The sequence below is a fragment of the Gastrolobium bilobum genome, unplaced genomic scaffold (assembly GCF_033153095.1).
Source record: "Gastrolobium bilobum isolate Gb01-03AN ecotype WA unplaced genomic scaffold, APGP_CSIRO_Gbil_v1 utg4904, whole genome shotgun sequence".
Taxonomy (NCBI): Eukaryota; Viridiplantae; Streptophyta; class Magnoliopsida; order Fabales; family Fabaceae; genus Gastrolobium; species Gastrolobium bilobum.
Window position 1 is genome coordinate 16,826 of NW_026895085.1, and position 16,096 is coordinate 32,921.

Below are 16,096 nucleotides of genomic sequence, written 5' to 3' on the forward strand. Positions count from 1 at the left end.
CATTTTTACAACTAATTTCATCACTATTAGATTGGAGTTAAATCTAACGGTTTTGTTATAAAAAATAAAATAAAAAATCTAACGGTTTATAATTATCCCTTATTATCTTAATTTTTACTCTCTCTATAGGTTTGAGATCTGCACATATCTGAATTCAAGTTTCTATTCCTTATTTCAGTTTACTCAAAATCTTTCCATGACCCATCTTCTTAGTCAACCTAGTTTTCTATTATGTCTATCAAACCATAATCACAATTTGAAGGGAAAGAAGGGCAGAAATCTCGTTCTAATCCATCGCGAGATTTTTGTTTTATAAAGTAATGAATTATATATGTTTACCGAATTTTTCCATTACTTTAGTAATTCATTCGTTATAAAAATTCATTACTTTATAAATAATTCTTCCAATGAATCTTGATCATGATTAGAATCACTATTATCTTGAACCTGCTGATAAACAAAACAACTTTAGTTCCACAAAAATTATATATGGACAAGCGCGAACTCACAAACACAGATGAACCTGGAAGAATAGAAACTTGAATCCAGAAAAATTTGGAGGAAGAGATGTGCAAATCTCAAACCTAGAGAGAGAGAGACAAAGAGGGTATGAGAGAGGAAGAGATATGCAGATCTCAAACCTAGAGAGAGACAAAGAGGGGATGAAAGAGTGAAAATTAAAATTATAAGGGATAATTATGAACCGTTAGATTTAATTCTAATCTAACGGTGATGAGATTAGTTATAAGGATAGTAAACTCATCTGGTAGTAAGTATAACCGTCTCCTAAATTAAATTCCAAAATATATAGGTACCGGGTAAATGCCCCCGAACTATAATGCTTAGTTTTGGAATTTTACCCTCGAGACTTCTATTTTTCTCATTTTCATTTTTATTTTGTTCTTTGCTTCCTTGTATTTCAGGTTCGGCAGTTATCATCTCCACAAATAAATAATCCTTTTATAACTTTTTATGGGTCAAGTGCCCTTATAATATTTAATTACAAACCATATATAATTATTAATTTAAAAATTTATCAATCTCCAAATTTTCTTCGTTAAATATCATCATTAGATTGTCGTCGGATTTATTTAAGTCTCTAAAGGAATAAAAATAGCTTTTATTCATAACATACAGGAAAAAAATTGCATCAATTTGTATAAACTGCCACGTCTCTTCAATTAGAAGACGGAAAAAATAAATAATGTAGTTTATCAATTCGTAATTGATGAATCATGATAGTATAAAATTAAGTACAAAGTTTAACTCAAATTACACGCATTATGTACAACATATTTGGAGTCTACAATTCATAAGTGGGAAAAAAAATTCATTGAAAACTAAAATTTGCCCAATTTAGAAATTTCAACTCACGTTAAAATCATTGCCAGTTATGATCAATACAAAATTGTTTTATAGATAAACCATTACAAATTAAGAAATACATCAAGAAAGCATCACCCTGACTCACTACGGTAACCAAGTACACAGAAAATTGCAATGCACATGCTACCTTTGGTGGTGCTATATTTTGGCTCCTACTGTCGAGGGTATCAATACATGCATTATGAGCCGCCAAATACCTGCAAGGAAAATAGTGGAAAACCTTAATAAAAAATAATGATTTTATGCATTAAGTTATGACAGTTAAAAAAAGGAGAGAGAGAGTGAGAATAATAAAAAGCATAGCACAAAATGAGACACCATAGAAAAGAACTATTATATCTAACCAATAATGAAAGTGATACTTACAGCATCTAGCATATCATCAGAGAGTTCATTTTTACTTTCTTTAGCGTTAGCAGCTATTGGCTTTGTCTGATTGAAATGACGAATCGCTTTTGTCACTTGCCCTGAGTCTTGTTGAACCTTCTGCTTCTGTGAAAGCCGAATAAAACGATATCAGTGTGACTGATTCCTCAATATGCACAATACGCATTGAAATTTGAAAAATGCAGATGAAAAGAAATAGCTTAATGTATCATTCAACTTTCTCATTACTATATTTAGGAAGCATGTTATATAAATAAGTCTGTATGATAAAAGCATAAGCAAAAGAACACCACATAATCGTCAAAGAAAATGCAAGATGAATCACAAATTCTTCCATAAATAATCCAAAATGGCTACATAAATAATCCAAAACAAGTTCTTCCATTACATAAGACAATCATAGCTACGTAGCTTGCCAGTCTACCCTAGTTTTAAGGGGTTAAAAATAGTGCAAGAAAAAGTTATACAAGTCACTGATAAGCCCATGCAGTGGACCACAGACTAAAATGGGGCAGAAATTCAAAATACACAATTTCTGTGGATTGTGAGGAAATGACAGATCTAACAAGTATAGCCTCAAACAACATCAAGGAGCAAAGTAATAAGTCGTAGTCTTTCAAATAAGGAGTAAAACTCAAATTATTAAAAACAAATACCAGTTCTGAGCTTCCCAAAACCCAGAACTATTTTGTCTTGCAAGTCATAAAAGAGCTTCTAAAATCGCAGCAAACTGCAAAGCCAATATTATTAATTTAATTTATTCTTGTTCTAAAAGTTGGAATTTTTTAATTTATCCACAATTCTCATTGTTAGGTTTGGGTCCCAAAAGAGGGTTGGATCCAAAGCCTCTCAAACAGAAAATAGTCTGACAGTCTCAATTAGTTGCCAAAATAAAATTGATAATATATGTTGCCCTGTTGTTCTAGAACAGAGAAAGAATAGATCCACCTCACCAACATTTCAGAGAAAGAAAATTTGTACGGGTTAATCTCAGCAAACAACAGAAAAAGTTAATATTCTGCTTATTTGATATCGCCAAATAACAGAAAAAAGTTACAAAATTTTGTACCAACCAAGGAAAACACAGGAAGAGTTGATAACAGATGAAGATTCGAGAGAACTAATCATTTCTTTTTTTTATTGGGGCTGGCTTCTATCTAACCAAATGAATTCTTAATCAACATATGGTTTCTTGTCTAACGTATTAAATGCATGAAGTATACACCTCCAAAATATTCAAATTGAATTTAATGATGGCAAGGTAACTTAATTTGCTCTAGATTTTTTATAAGGGTAGACATAGTATACCTTCTTTAGCCGCTCCTCTATAGCATTCAAAGCTCGTGACTGATCAACTTTGGAAAGATAGAAATCCCTCTCTCTCTTGGCAGCAGAAAGTTCTACAGCTAATTTTTGCTCCCGAACAGCTTTCTTTAAGGCTGTAGCAAATATATATTGCTTTAGCATAAGCTGCTTAAAAGCTCCACTAAATAAAAACGAGAAACTGATCATGATCATAAAGCGCTTACCTAGTTCTTCAGTCAGATCATCCCATTTGAACTTACTTAAGTACTTAATATTCCAAAGGTCATAGTAGAACGATGATCTCTTCTTCCCCCCTGGAATTGTATACAAACAACACAAATTAGAAACTTGAAAACCAAGAAAATACAGATAGACATGACGACCAGTCCTGCTACTATACAAGTAAACACCACTACGAACACATCATATTTCTATATCACCAAATTTAAAGAACAAAAAAATTCTAAAGTTATAGGACAACATTATGATTTCCATTAAAAGACTAAAGATAAAAGATCAACAGATAGCTACTACAAGTATATAATCCTCCTACCACAACTAAACACCAAATCATTTTTTTTTCACAAAATTTTAACAAGAATATAATAGCCAATGTATGCGATATACTGACATTCTAGAATTGATAGGAAAGAACAATATGGTTTCCACTTAATAAAGAACAAAGAGCAACAAGTGACGGATTTTGATTCAAATACATACCCATCTGTTCACCATTTAACATATTGGCAACCCTCTTGGCAACACTTTTATTGGCGAATTCAACCCATCTACACAATTACAGGAGAAAAAGAAACCAATGATCAAAACCTACCAACATAAAAATCAGTAACCATTTTAAAGACTTCAATTCAGATATCAATTCAATTCCAAAAATAAATAAATACCCTTCTGAAAATGCTTGGTCTCGGGATGCCCGGGACCGCTTAGGAGGCACTTGGGCAGCAGAATTTCCTACATTCAAAAAAAAAAAAAAAAAAAACTTCATCAACCATTGAAATAACCAAGTAATGTATTATACTAGTTTTATAATAAATATTTAGAATTTTATTAAATATAAGACAAACTTTAAAAGTGCATTTATCTCTTAGGTAGTGTTTGGTAGAAGATTTATTTTGGAATTGATGGGAAAGTGTAAGTGACTACTTGTAATTACATTTTGCTAGTATTCAAAAAATTTCTCCATAAATTTATAGGAATAGGATATTGTGACACCCAAGTTATGTTACACCCATGTGACACCCAATCAATCTCACCGTTAGATCGCTTATGTTGATCCAACGGTTATATTTATTTCCATCTTTGTATGGTCATGATTTCCCAAATTTAAAGTGAAAGCATTAAATATGGGAAATCATAACCATACAAATGTAGAAATAAATATAACATATTAAATTTGGGAAATCGTGACCATACAAAGATGGAAATAAATATAACCGTTGGATCAACATAAGCGATCTAACGATGAGATTGACTGGGTGTCACATAGGTGTAACATAACTTGGGTGTCACAATATCCTATCCCAAATTTATACTTAATTTAATAATAATTATGCCTTGCTTTTAAGATTAACGTATACTTTTTAAAAATATAAAATGAGAATATTTTTTTAAAAAAAGTTTTAAAACCCTAAACCCTAAAATTAAAAATTAAAAGAGAGAGAGAAGGGACCTTGAGGAGAAAGAAAAATCCTTTGAATATCGCCGAATTGAGAGAGAATGTGACGAAGCTTGACGTGGTCCATGTGAGGTGGAATGCGACTCAGATAGCACACACCGCGCTTCTCAGCTTCATTCAATAGCACTTTCTGCTTCTTCTTCTTCTTCTTCTTCAAATTCGTGTTGTTCTCACCATTCGATGTTGTTGTTGTTGTTGTTGTTGCATCATCATCAATCTCACGCTCTTCCTCCAAAACCTTCACCATCTTCTTGTTTATGCAGCACCACCAACTTCACCACCTTCTTCGGCCTCAGTTTCACAACTCGAATTTTGCTTCGATTTTAGTCTTTTTCCATGAGTTTGGGTTGGGCTATTTCGGCCCATGGCCCGTATCATTTTAACTCTTAATGGGCTGCCTTAGGCTGGGCTGGACTATAATTTTTGCAGCCCAATTAGTAGGTTTAGAGTGGGTCCACCTTTATAAGTAAATAAAATAATTAAATTTTATCCACACAAAAAAATTACTTTGAGGGGGCGTTTGGTTCAGGAAATTTTTTTAGAATAGTAAGAAAATGAGATAGATAGAGAAATGATTGGAAAGATAGATAAAGTGAGATGGTAGAAAAATGTAAAAAAAAGTTGTTTGGTGGGGAAAAATTTTACTGAAAAATTTTGGTAATTTTATGAAATCAACAGTGCATTAAAAGCCAGATAACCGGTTTTCCGAAAAATCCCACCTTCAAATTGGGTTTCTAAACAGTGCGGATATCTATGTTTCTTATAAATCCAGACAAATTGAATAGATGAGTTTTTGGTGAAAAACGTTGAAACAAACATGGTGTTTCTAAAAGTCATACTTGAGAAAGATAGATATCTCCTGAAAAGCTCCCAATCAAACACCACCTAAGAGAACCTAGAAAATCTCGTTGCCAATAAAGATTCAGAATTTTTTAACAAATTAATCACGAAATTTAATATAACAGACAGTAACATAACCCTTCGCTTTCTTTGCTAGGGTCACATCACAAATATTTGTGTCATTTTGAAATCTTATGTCAGAAAAGCGCTATGATTAACGTTATAATTTTACATTTATTTTTTAAGTCATAAGGTAAATCGTTATTTGTACAGAGATATTTTAAAATTGTTTAAATATGGAAAATTTAAGATTAGCATCTACATCTATCTATATATGTATATTTATGTTAATAATTAAGAATATATTTATATTTTAACTTAGCAGATATTTCTGATCTACATGTTATATTTATTAGAATGAGATAACTTAGCCGGTCTAGTAAATAGACCTTAAGATTTGTAGAGTGAAAAGACACAAACCCAAAATCAAATTAATAATAACCATCGATTGATATATAAGAAAAAAAATATTATTTACATCCTTGCTTAATAGACAAAAACTTACTCTCTGTTTACCATGATTTGCACAAATCCCCATACTATTCACTTCAATTATTTTCATTCCTATCAAATTATATCAAGATAGAATAATACTACACGGATATTATTTCACATTTATACAATTTGTATAATTTAATTATAATTGATCCCACTTGGTTTTTTATATACCTATAATCTGGTTCTATCAATTGACACAAACTTACCCAGTGTTCACCATGCTATATAATAATTTCTACACTATAAACGTAAATTGAAAAATTCCCCCACTTAAATATTTTAAGAAAGACTAACATTACACATACTTTATCTTACAACTACCCAGTACCCACCATTTAATTACAATTGTATATAAACACGTAACATTCATCAAGTATACTACTTCATGCACTCATACTCCAGAACAAAGAAACCATTTCACAAATACGTGAACAATCAAAGGTGAAAAAAAAAATGTATTACATGCTAATTATTATTCTCCTAAAGTACCATTTGTAAAAGCTTAGCTCAACTCTTTCTTGATAAAATCAAAATCATGTGTGAATGAACACATGGGATCTCCATACCAACTCACACATGAATCAAATAAATAATTCTGGTAACTTATGGATTCTCTCTAAAAATAGCAAATCCATCAACAGCTAACAGAATTCATAACAATAAGGTAAAGCCAAAATCTCTAAACACCTAAAATACCCTGTTCCCAAATCTTAAGCGAAGGTTGTCATAAGTTCGAGAGACCAATAAAAGTCTTGGATCATCTTCAGGTATCTCTCGGTCCTGCAATTCCACATACATAGCAGTGAACATCAAGAGTTCAGTCAAAGGACTGATAGCTTAACAGGTCAAATGTCACAATTATAAAACTTTTTTTTTAAGAAATGAATCAATCAACTAAGAGGACAACAATTAGGGAACTAGTCTATTAAGTGAGACATAGTCCATAAAGGATTGACTGAAATAAACTTAAGAAAAAGCCAAGAACAAGAAAACTTCATGTCTGTAAGAGAAATATAATATAAAATTATCAATATTGCATTTATCTATCAACTTAAGCTTTTGGGTTAAATTAGTTTTTCATATGGTATCAGAGCTCTGAGGCCAAGGTGGTCACGAGTTCGATCTTCACTACTCTCATTCTATTAGGTAGGTGAGTTTGTACACTTTTCATCCTTCAATCCTAATGGATTCTTGTATGAGGGGAGGCGTTGCAGAAATATATAATATGACATTTACCTAACAATTTAACCTCTTGAGTTGAACGGGTTCTTTATAATGTGACAACATTTTTCACATCCTCCAACTGTATTCTTTCATTTATTTAAGGGTTTTATAAAAGTTATGTTGTAGGAAAAGTGATTGTGTAATGTTATAGAGATTCGTTTTGCGTGCCGTAGTTTTTTTTTTTTGTTCAAAAAGTGTGAGTCCCACAAAATGTTGTGTGTGTAGGAAACTTTGTTGTGTCATGTTAAATGATAAATGCAAACCCCTTATTTAAACACAATACAAGCATTTTGAAGTATATCTCTATAAGGAATCATTTTGAGAACTTTGAATTATTTTTCTCATTCCTGAACAAAAAAGTCGAGCCACATTTCCGGTTACATTAAGAGTTTGATTTTGATCCATGGTTAGGGAAGATACACCATCATCCAATCACGTAATGCCACAATTATGAAAGAGTTTTACAATGATAATAATCACATCAGAAATTAAACTCTTTCAAAGATGTAACAAAACACGATTGGATGATAGTACAAAAAAGTATGCCAGTGATAGTGGATCAGAATTAAACATATAGAACAATTATTATCCCCAACTCAGAAAAGAGAATTTGCAACCTCTGTACATTGTGCAATTCAAAACAGTTTACAACAAATATGAATATACAAACTATCAAGGAATAAAAAAATTTAAAGCACATAAAAAGATGATGCATTACTGAGGCAAATAACTCACTTTCAAGCCCTGGTAATATGCTTGTACTGCAGCAAATGAAGGGACAACTCTACGAGCTTGCAGCAAGTCCCATATGTAGTTAGCATTAGTATATCCACCAGTCTACAATTTAAGAAACAAAAAAGTAATACACATTGAAAAAGGGGAAACAAATTTAATCTATCTTGTATCAAGCATAACACAAGAGGATATAATTGGAAGTGTTGGCATACCTTTTCACCAGCAGCTCTAAGTAGGAGCTCACTTCCCATTTTGGAATTCAAGAAAAAGTTTCTTTGGTTCATCGATACCTACATTTATAGATTTAAATAGACCAAATAAATCACACAATGTGTCAAAGTTGATGAAGAGGCTATGATAACCTACCAGTATATCTTGAGCAATTTGCATTCCTTTTTCAGTGTACCCAACCATTGCCCCCTCTGCAAGTGTCTGCAGTCATGTTGGTTTGAATAATTCAATATGCATTTTATTCAAATTGTAAAAAAAAAAAAAAAATAGCATTAGTAAACATCAGTGGAGTTCAAGAAGATAAAAATCCTAGACTCAAGTAGCAAAAGTTGGGAAATACAGACAAACTGTCAGCCACATATACCAAGCAAGGATGCTAGAGAGAAAGAATAAATTAAGGAGAACAATCAGCATTTTTAAATTCAGAAACACCCACACGGGCCACGCCACTGCCAGATAGGTACTTATCCACATTACTGATAACCTCAAGATTGTTCAAGCAAATCTAAGGATTCAACAAGATTTGGTATTGAAAGTCCTAGAAACTGTATATGACACAAACTCACCACAAAAAGTTCTGCAGCAATTGCCTTTCCTGAATTTATGTAATCCTCAAAAGTTTGAAGACCACGGTCAATACCTCCTGCATAACAATAGCACCTGCATAATAACAGTAATGAGAAAGAAACTGAATTTTTTATTATGCAAGTGTAATAAAAAACCAGTTGAAAAAACAGCAGTAAGGAAGAAGGATCTAGTTTAGAACCAAAAAAAAGGTTCAAACTGTAACCATATTTGCTCACTTTACCAACCATACCACATCCGAGTTAACCAAGTTTAATGGTTAAAAGTATGCCCTTATACACTCAGTTCAGAGACTATTATTAGAAGCATCTTCTATTTGGTTAAGATTTACTGGCTTTTTTTGTTGAAATTAAGGGAAAAGATGGAAAAGAGAGAAGAGGCTTTGAAAAATATTCTGAATATGCGAGATGTATCACAAAAAGTTAACTTAATCTTTTATTTATACTAATAATATAGGTCAAGTACTAGGGTAGTAGTAGTACAACTTGTACAAGCACAGCCTAATAAGATTACAAACATAATAAGACTCCTAAAACAATATCAATCCTTATATTCTAATAGTTTCAAATCAAGTCTTAGTAAACTTTGTCAAGTGGTTAACAAGTCCTGCTCTAAATTTCGGCTGAGGCTAGGAGTAATGGTGCCTTATTTGCTACAGCAATAAATGCTTAACAAGTGATCACCAAACATAGCTGTCTGGGTTGCAACACAAATCATTTTAAAATAGCAGACTCGGCAAAACATACTTCTCATTTGGTAACCCTCATTCGCATTCATTATTATATACTTGAAAAGATTATTTAAATTGTACATTTCTTCCTACTTTTTTTAGACTTTTATTTTTAAACATATTACTTCTATTCTTCATGAAACTCTCCTTCATATTCTAGATGTAAAAAGGTTCTCATTAAATTAACCTCTTTTAAAAGAATGTTAAGCGGAAAAAAAATGAAAAGACCAAAGTCTAGATTGCCTGTTCTTGAAAGCTTATTACATTTCATAAGCATTGCAATGATTAGTGCAAGTATAATTATGCTTTAAAGGTGTTTGCTATATCCATGTCAAGAAATACTATTAGAAGAAATTAGGTGTTTTTATAACAATTTGCTACAGGGTGAACTTTGGAGCAGTGGCGGAGTTGCTTCTTGTGACCGGAAGGTCACGGGTTCGAGTATGGAAACAACACATTTCCAAAAATGTAAGGGTAAAATCGACCTTCATTCCTAGCCTCGCTAGTTGAAGAGCCTTGTGCACCAGAGTTTGCCCCATTTTTTACTAATAAAATGACTAAAACATAGAATGTTAAATGTTCACTGATTAGTGAATTTTATGATTATAGCAATATTATATATGCATTAATAATTTTTTGGTTTTAAAGAACTAATTCACATTGCAAAAGCAGCCCTTGACCTTCTTGAAGGCAACCTTCAAAAGCAACAGTAGATTTTAAGAAATTATTGGCAAGTTAACCAAATATAAAAAAAAAGCTACTTGTTTAACGTAAGTTTTAAATTCCATTCAATCTGAATGACCAAATGGCAAATACCATCCACTATCATACAACTAGCCACTTCCCAGCAAGAGAAAAGAAAAGAAATACCCTATAGGAAAACATCCATCCAACAATTTTCTCTGCATCTGTACTCTTCTCAATTTTTTTTTCTGATTTGGTTCCTTTCACCTCAATTAGGAGCAAGGAAAAGACAAAGGAACTGCTGTTTCTAGCTGATTTGAAGATTTAAGTTTCGGTGGTGATGAAGAAACATGAGCTACTCAAGACTTATGAATGGGCATCAGTTGGTAAGCATTAGCAATAGGAAGAAGGAAACTACCAAAAATATCAAAGGTCCTATGGATGTATATCAATCTCTAACTGATATTAAGAGGAGAAAGAAAAAGAAGATTAAGGAGGCTGATTATCATCATATTTTATGGACTGCTGCTAGTTCTCTCGAATGACATTGTAATTTTCATTTGATTGTTTTGCGACCGTGTGTTCTTTCCTTTATAGCATTTTGTTTGCGACACTTTATGGTGTTAACTTCCCCTTTATGATGATATAATTTGCTAGAAAAACTGATTATATGAAAAAATTTCTTGATATAATTATAAACTAAGAAGTCTTTGTATTTACATTATAATTTTCTATAAATGTCTCTATTAAATTTTGTATTTTTTTTTTATAACATGGCCATCTTGCTTCAACATGGCGCCACCACATCATCCACAATTAAATTATGCAGATTTTTCGCATGGTACCATACATCATTGACAACGATAAGGCACATAAAAGCCTTGATAACGACATGCATCAAAGGCAAGCATAAGAGAAGCAATTAATCAGCACATTAATGATTCAAATAATTAGTGTCTAAATTAAAGCAAGCATAAATTCCATCTCACAGCCTTGGTTAATTTACATACCAACACAAAGCTGTAGTTTGGTAGTATGCATATTCTCAAGTTATCTGAATTAAATTATGCAGATTTTTCGCATGGTACCATACATCATTGACAACGATAAGGCACATAAAAGCCTTGATAACGACATGCATCAAAGGCAAGCATAAGAGAAGCAATTAATCAGCACATTAATGATTCAAATAATTAGTGTCTAAATTAAAGCAAGCATAAATTCCATCTCACAGCCTTGGTTAATTTACATACCAACACAAAGCTGTAGTTTGGTAGTATGCATATTCTCAAGTTATCTGAATGCTACAAACTAAAGAAATTAATAACCAATAATTAATTACCTAATTACTTGTATCATAATATAGACATCAGGGGTTTTCCCATCCTTGTTCAGCATTTCCAAAAGTGTGTCCGTCAACTGCCGCAGTTAGATATCAACCATGCAAATTTTAAAAGACAATTTAAAACAAGAAAAAAGGTAGGCATTAACAAATGTGAAAATAAAATCAATTATGAATAGGAAAAGAAAACCAAATATGTCAAACAGTTCAGGTGGACAGACAGAAGGAAACATTTGATGTTTGATGACATCACAAACCAGAAATGTAGAAATAATAATGGAAAATGTCAAAGTGAATGAGAGGAAATCATCAGGTTCAATTATTGAAAGTTTACTAAGCCTTTATTTTCAAGCTTGACTCTACTAAAGTTTAACCACCATATACAAATGGCACATTTGTACATATAAACGAGAACCTGCAATTAATGGGCCTAAATTTGATCAAAATATAATATAAGGGGGAAACAGGTTACTGTTGCATAAAACACAGATTTGAAATCAGACATTTGGCTCTGATACAATAAAAAAATGTAGCAGCACATATACAGCTCCTTCAAGCCTTCATTGACATATTCATTATTGATATTCAAAATATAAAACTACAAATCTCATATAGGAGGCAAATTTTTATAAATGTTACTCTTTCCTTTCCAAAAAAAATGCCACACTTCTGGGTTTAATTACACCTGCTTATCTGTGATAGGTCTATTTCAAATTTAATAGATAATTGACTGGTTAATTTTTGAACTCCTGGTAGTAACTATGCCTTTGACCTAGCTCATTGGAGGATGATGGTAATGTGCTAATTGAGTTTGTTAGTCCATACCAGAAAGCATATAATCTAATGGTACCCTTAAGTTATATCACTGTTGTTCTCAATCTCTACTTTCTGGTCAGTACAGAGTGTAATCATAATAGGAGAACTTTTAGAAGGTCTACTATCTAAAGGAAGATTAACACTTGCATTCTGGTTTAACAGAAAATGACATGAAACTAATTTTCCTTGCTGTAAGAAAGCCAAAATTATGTTGGTAAAATAGTTTAAAACACACACACTAACTATTAACCAGGAAAGTGGATAATTGGATAGCATGAGTTGGTTTAAACTCCAAAAAGACGTCCAGATTCAAATATCATGCACAACCAACTACAAGATTGATGCTGATAATCTGATCCAACATCTCACAGTAATGTGGTTGAATGATTACACACACACACACTATTAACCAGGAAAGTGGATAATTGGATAGCATGAGTTAGTTTAAAATCCAAAAAGACGTCCAGATTCAAATATCATGCACAACCAACTACAAGATTGATGCTGATAATCTGATCCAACATCTCACAGTAATGTGGTTGAATGATTTCATGTCACACAGAGGCAGTATCAGCAGAAGAGAGGAGAAGCACAGCGAGAACCATTTAACAATAGCATCAAAATTCCTACAGACATCATGCCTCATACCTCAACATTCTTGAGGTCTGCAGCAGCATTAAATGCAACATGATATGCTGTGAAAGGCCTATTTACAAATCCTCGCCTATGAACATATTCAGCTGTTGGTAAGTTGTATAACTCCTCATCTGAAACACCCATCATCACATTCTCAGCATTGGCACTGTCAGTTTCAACTGAATACCAACTCTTCGACCTCTCCACAAAGTCAATAACCTTTTTCCACAGAATAATAAGTTTAAAGATCACTGGACAACTACAGCATAAATGCATGTCAAATCAAGAAATAGATACAATAACTACTTTTGTTGGAAAATCATCAGTAACAGGTCTTTTGTTCTTGTGTGCAACTATAAGCCCAGCATAGCAGAACTTGTTTAATCCCAGACCAGCTGCAGTCATATCACGGACAATTGCATACCTGGATAAATAGATTTTAATAATTAAATATTTCAAAAAATATAAGTGTATAAACGGAGACTCGATGATGCCGATATGCACTTGGGTAAATAAAAGGACAACTATAAGTAGGAAATCCCCTTACCTTACCCAAAAGGAAAAAAGGATATAAATTGTTGGCAAGCAGGCTCTTTTTATTACGCCATTAAGAGTAGCACACATAACATGTGAAAAAATAAAACACCAACCCTTGGGTATAGAATGACACCAAACTAAGCATTGGTAAAAACCTATGAAGCACCGACACTTCAAAAACTCTGACGTGTCGTGTCCGACACTTCTCGACACTCTCGGACACTTCGACACTCCCCGACACTCCAACACGCGTTATAGAAATTCAAAAAAAGGTTCAAAAGTTGATTTGAGTTTGAGTTTTTAGTTCCAACTATTAAATACGTTGCATTACGATTATCATTTTATTGAGTTTAATATAAATATTTAGGATATGTTATGTTTCTTTGCAAAATTTATGAATATTATAAGTTTAGATTCATTTTTTTGTTAAATTATTGATATTAAATATAATATACACTACATAAATTAAAAATATTATTTAATATCAAAAAGTGTCCTAACGTGTCGAAATCTAACATTTTTTAGAATTAACGTGTCGGAGTGTCGTGTCGTGTCACGTGTCCCGTGTCGGTATCGGTGCTACATAGGTAAAAACAAACAATGGAGTCCTGAAGGGAGGAATGGATGGCAAAAGCAATTTTTAGTGAAGGAAGTATTCAATAGTAAAAGAAGTAGCATTATAGCATACACTCGGTCTAAGCGTCCATGTGCTGCACAAGCATGTAGCAAGCAGATGTAGGTTTGTAAATTTGGTTTTACTTCCATGTGCTTCATCTCCTCCAAAATCTTCATTTCAAAGGAAAACAAACAAAAATATTTTACATCTAAAGAGAAAGAAGCAATAAACACTTCCAATGCAGTAGAATTTTAAAAACAAGTCTGCAAGTAGACGGTGATAGGTACCTGAATAGCTTGATCAGAGTTCTGGCATTTCCCACAAGTTGAAATCAGAAAGTTGTATAAAGTTACCTATGTCATCAATATGAAATTAGTCCCTAATCTAGAAACATAAAAACTGGAAAGTGGCATGCACTCTATATGAGAAAACAATTAGAACAATGATTCTGCTCTACTTCAAGTGGCATTAACTTCACAACGGGTTAAAAACCAACAGCCACTGTGATCCAGCCATCCCATACACCCAATCACCGTTTCATATATTGTAAATTACAAACTAGCCTGCATCTAGCTTCAGCCAACTCAAGCCACATTTTTCTGACCTGAAGCCAAGAAACAAAAATAACCAAACTACCAAATTATCTTCCAACACATGCAAGCATGGAAAGATTCTAAAGAAGAAAATAACCTCTATAAAGAAAATAACCTCTATAACTTTAGTTATCACTCAAGATTATCCACACTCTACAAGCTATTATAACATGGAAAGACAGGAACAAAAAAAAAAAAAAAGGTTCAACTTAGCACACTCAAGATATAGAACTAAGTCTAAAATACATTCAAATCACATTTCAGTTGGAAAGAAACAAGCCAAAAGAAGCAGAACAGGTTCTAAGAGCTCCACTTCAAATCACATTATATGTCAGCAACTAACTAAAACTTCAAACAACCAAATAGGTTTCTGACAGTCATCAACAAAATTCACTAAATAACCATTTTCAGCATTCAACTTCAAGCATTACAACCAATAACCCTTATCAATAGCATCATTCCAAGCCTCCCCAGCACAAAAAACATAAATGTATAATACATACACAAGCAAACTAATGAAGAGAACAAAAAGTACATACATCAGGAACCAAACCCATGATTTTCATTTGGTCCATGAAGTAGAAAGCATCTTGCATCCTAGAACCTTTCATGGTTCCAACAACAAGGGAATGGAAAGTGTCACGGGTTGGCTTCACCCCATCAAGCATCATATCATCGTACACATCCCTCAGCAAGAAATTCCTACCAAAGAATCCAATAAACCCAAAAAAATATTAATAATAATAATAATAATAATAACATTTAAAAAAAAAGTGGAGATACCTTCTTTGAGCAGCGATTGAACTCAAGACAGTGTTGTATTCAGCTACATTGTTAGCGTAGTTCCTCTTGGAGTACTCTTCGGGAGAAGCAGAGAAGAATCGGAGCCCCGAGACCCGACCCAATGAACCGCCACGGCCTGAAAAACGGGTTCGAGCTGAAAAAAATGAATTTGATGGTTAAATTCTGAAATAAGTGTTTCTGTGTGGAAATGATGATGATGAAGAAGAAGAAGTACCAATGAGAGATTGAATGAACTTCATGATAGTGGAACCAATTCAGAACACGACAGTTCCTTTCTCTCTCCCTTTGTTTTCTCGTAAAACCCTTCGAATTTTGTTTGTTACTTTGTTCTTTTTGTTTGGGCTCTGGATTGATAGTAGACAGAGACTGAAGTTTGGGCCTGGGCTCATTG

General features: G+C 32.9%; 2 protein-coding genes across 3 annotated transcripts; both read right to left on the reverse strand.

Moving 5' to 3' along the window:
- Positions 1-1,312: 1,312 nt before the first annotated feature.
- On the reverse strand, positions 1,313-5,078 carry LOC133287509 (pre-rRNA-processing protein ESF2). Its single transcript, XM_061485443.1, has 7 exons — positions 4,769-5,078; positions 3,984-4,050; positions 3,799-3,866; positions 3,303-3,392; positions 3,082-3,212; positions 1,753-1,878; positions 1,313-1,583 (listed from the first exon to the last, which is right to left on the reverse strand). Exons 1-7 carry the CDS (start codon positions 5,019-5,021, stop codon positions 1,566-1,568), a joined length of 753 nt encoding a protein of 250 aa, XP_061341427.1. The 5' UTR covers positions 5,022-5,078; the 3' UTR covers positions 1,313-1,565.
- Positions 5,079-6,618: 1,540 nt separating this feature from the next.
- On the reverse strand, positions 6,619-16,009 carry LOC133285397 (pentatricopeptide repeat-containing protein At4g35850, mitochondrial). 2 transcript variants are annotated; one of them, XM_061482931.1, is made up of 13 exons: positions 15,920-16,009; positions 15,685-15,838; positions 15,441-15,603; positions 14,596-14,661; positions 14,381-14,478; positions 13,462-13,579; positions 13,168-13,374; positions 11,704-11,780; positions 8,929-9,022; positions 8,498-8,563; positions 8,344-8,421; positions 8,132-8,233; positions 6,619-6,952 (listed from the first exon to the last, which is right to left on the reverse strand). In XM_061482931.1, the coding sequence occupies exons 1-13, from the start codon at positions 15,942-15,944 to the stop codon at positions 6,860-6,862; spliced, it is 1,341 nt and encodes a 446-aa protein (XP_061338915.1). In that variant the 5' UTR covers positions 15,945-16,009; the 3' UTR covers positions 6,619-6,859. The 2 variants fall into 2 exon arrangements, with proteins under 2 accessions (XP_061338915.1, XP_061339556.1); XM_061483572.1 differs by having other exon boundaries at positions 15,685-15,820; positions 15,920-15,944.
- Positions 16,010-16,096: the final 87 nt, after the last annotated feature.

What these genes read in the sequence shown, in the direction of transcription:
- LOC133287509 (XM_061485443.1), bottom strand. Translation starts at nt 5,021, where the DNA reads ATGGTGAAGGTTTTGGAGGAAGAGCGTGAGATTGATGATGATGCAACA. An exon ending in GTTAAATGGTGAACAGATGG is followed by an intron (nt 3,393 to 3,798) that starts GTATGTATTTGA and finishes ATACAATTCCAG; the next exon opens with GGGGGAAGAAGAGATCATCG. An exon ending in TGATCTGACTGAAGAACTAG is followed by an intron (nt 3,213 to 3,302) that starts GTAAGCGCTTTA and finishes TATTTGCTACAG; the next exon opens with CCTTAAAGAAAGCTGTTCGG.
- LOC133285397 (XM_061482931.1), bottom strand. Translation starts at nt 15,944, where the DNA reads ATGAAGTTCATTCAATCTCTCATTG. An exon ending in CATGGACGCTTAGACCGAGT is followed by an intron (nt 13,580 to 14,380) that starts GTATGCTATAAT and finishes CTATTTATCCAG; the next exon opens with GTATGCAATTGTCCGTGATA. An exon ending in AAATTGCTCAAGATATACTG is followed by an intron (nt 8,422 to 8,497) that starts GTAGGTTATCAT and finishes CTATAAATGTAG; the next exon opens with GTATCGATGAACCAAAGAAA.